This window comes from Anneissia japonica, unplaced genomic scaffold, assembly GCF_011630105.1.
Source record: "Anneissia japonica isolate Jap-2015-1 unplaced genomic scaffold, ASM1163010v1 scaffold1162_len108652_cov204, whole genome shotgun sequence".
Taxonomy (NCBI): Eukaryota; Metazoa; Echinodermata; class Crinoidea; order Comatulida; family Comatulidae; genus Anneissia; species Anneissia japonica.
The window spans coordinates 82,099-85,112 of NW_022710785.1; the positions used below are offsets into that span (position 1 = coordinate 82,099).

The 3,014-nt window shown below is 33.3% G+C and overlaps 1 protein-coding gene across 1 annotated transcript in view; it reads right to left on the reverse strand.

Moving 5' to 3' along the window:
• The window catches only part of LOC117107122, a 30,136-nt gene extending 27,329 nt beyond the window's left edge, over nucleotides 1–2,807 (reverse strand). Inside the window, exon 1 of the mRNA XM_033248683.1 lies at nucleotides 2,765–2,807. Coding sequence (XP_033104574.1) covers nucleotides 2,765–2,807 — 43 coding nt within the window. The remainder of the gene's footprint in view (nucleotides 1–2,764) is intronic.
• Between the last annotated feature and the right edge of the window lie 207 nt (nucleotides 2,808–3,014).

The window sequence follows — 3,014 nt, forward strand, 5'->3', positions numbered from 1 at the left end:
ATATTTCGAGTACTTTTCCAAAAAACCTCAAACTTTCAATGGAATAGTTTTTGCTTCAGGCTATCTCAGCGTTCCTAACAAAAAAAAATTACATTTTGACTCAACTTTTTAACATTGTCACTTTTTGCACAAAAGTGTTTAACTCGCCGAATTGAGGACTTAGTGCAAATTTTTGACTTTCCGCCATATTTCGAGTACTTTTCCGAAAAACTTCAAACTTTCAATGGAATAGTGTTTGTTTCAAAATATCTCACCGTGCCTAATAAAAAAAAAATTAAATTTTGACTCAACTTTTTAACATTGTCACTTTTTGCACAAAAGTGCTTATCACGCCGAGTTGAGCACTTAGTGCAAATTTTTGACTTTCCGCCATATGTATAAGAGACAGCCTTCCGCCATATTTCCAGTACTTTTCCGAAAAACTTCAAACTTTCAATGGAATAGTGTTTGTTTCAGTTATCAACTTGAACATAGAAATTAGTGTATTAAAAAAATGTCTACCCATCAGTTTACAGCGGAAAATGATAAAAACACTTCCAGTCACTGAAAGTGTTTTATTATTTTTATTAAAATTTTTTCGTTTAAAAATCCGGGTACACATTTTTTAAATTCAATAATTTTTATGCACAAGTTAATAATTTGTATGCTAGTGCAATATGATCAAGTTTATTTCAAATTATTTGTTTATGATTTTCTGACATTAGCCTGCAAGGAACACATCTTTAAATGACTCGTGTATATAAAGATAGAATTTTTTTATAATATTGTTAGCATTACATAAATCTTTTTGGCCTAATTGTGTATTTATTTAATGACGAAACATGTTATTATTTAAATACAGGCCATAATAATCTGTCACACTCACAATGATCAATTTACATTTCATTTACCAGTAATATGGCAGTCTCTGGAGATACTGGAAAACCATAATAAAAAAAAACCTTAACCTTAATATCTAGAAGTCTCAAATTCTTAAAATGTTCTCACCTCAGCCTCAATCATGATGAAGCTCAGGGCGATATAGGCCTAGCCATTTTCATAAAATTTATTTATTATTTTTTCCGGGATCTAAAAATCTCAAACATTTCTGCACCAAAGCCATTAATCATAAAAAATTATTCAAATTTTCCATAAATTGTTAGGAAATTATTGCACATCTTAATTTTGTGTTTACATCCAGTTGTTACCATTTTGAAAACGAATAAGTAAGGTAGGGTCTATAACATTTTTGGAGGCTTTACTGCAGTGCATATTCATTGGAACTTGTTTTATACATGGTGTATCTGACTCGTTGTAACAATAGAATTACGGTTGTTTTATTTAATCAGTTTTTAAATACTGTTTTTTTTTAATAGTGTCTCGATGATACGTAACATTCAGTGGCGGATTCAAGAGCAGCCCGGCCGCATTTCCCCATAAAATTCTCACAATATAATAGAAAATATAGTAAGAACTTTATTAATTTCAAAGTCTTAGACAATATTTTTGGCTATCGTGAGTTGATGCCTCTGTTCCCCTTTCGGAATGACAAGCAACTAACATCAGCACATTCAGGCAACATCTTTTAATACTGTATTTTGCTCAATTCCAGATTTTTTATTTCTAATATAAAGTGCACAGAAACCTTTAGCAAAATGTGCTAAATCAATATTAAAATTACTTTAATTATCATTAATTATAACTTTTTGTAAAAATATCAAAATGATGATTAGATTGTTATTGTTGTTAAAACTAAGTCATCTTATTTATTGTGACTTAGTAAGCCATTACAGTACTTCTGATGATGTCAATCTTCAATTTTGTACTTAATTCCAAGTAAGACTAATCTTGAACAGAGCATTAACTTTGACAAAGATACCAGACTGTAAACACTATTGTTAGTTCTATTCATGAAGCAGTACACAGATTTATGCAAATCAGCTGATGTTAACTCGATTGACCCGTTCAAAACCAAACTTGAAGTCATCATTTAGGAAAATCAGTTGACCAGAGATCAAATTTTTAACGCCGATGAGACAGGTCTTTGGTGGCGGCTAATGCCTAATCGTTCGTTGGTTTTACAAAACGAAAAAAATGCGAAAAACTTTAAAAAATCAAAGGACAGGGTAACATCATGGGCTGTGCTAATGCCTCAGGGACGTGCAAATTGCCTCTCTTTTTCATCGACAAATCGAAGCAACCAAGATGCTATAAAAATGAAGACATGTCTCGCTTGTCGGTTACCTATTATAGCCAACATTCGGCATTAATGGATGCTGTAGAACATTTATTAATTTGAAGCACGCCCTCTCGGTGCGTTACCCATCTCATACATGTATGTCGGTCAGTACCTCAATAAACAATCCTAGTAATCTACGAAGTGCCTCAGGCTGGTCATTAACTTACATGGTGTCAGAAGTTGAGGAAAATAATCAACTTTTAGTGGATTCACATATTGATGGTATATTTGTACAGTAAAGTACGATAGTATACATTATTGCTGCCTGGGTACAGCTAGGTTCGTGAGGCAAATGCTATTATTTTATCATTTTGGAGGCATGCACAGCTTAAACCATACTGGGATGCATCGCATGTAAGAGTAAGTGTTTGATCACATCGTAATATGCAAGGACTGGTGGGCTTGTTATCATACTTTTAAGCTTCTAAAAAGATTCCTGCTGATGTGGTTGCCAACACCATTGTGTGTCTTTGTGTAACAACTACCTTAAGGGTGCTGCTACTTCACTAAAGTTCTCTATGAATTTCGAAATATAGTTTGCCATACCAAGAAAACGGCTTAAAGCTTGTGTATCCTTTGGAGCTGGCATCTCGCATATAGCCTGTATCTTCTCAGGATCAGGTTTATACCATTGTCGGTTAGAAGGTGTCCAACATAAGATTAAATTCTTGTCATGCTCGTCTAGATCTTTAACAGTGACCAACAGGACATCCACAATTACGGTATCTCACAAGGATATCCTTCAAAGAGTATTTCCATTGTGTGTTAATACTATTGATACCATATGGCATTCTAA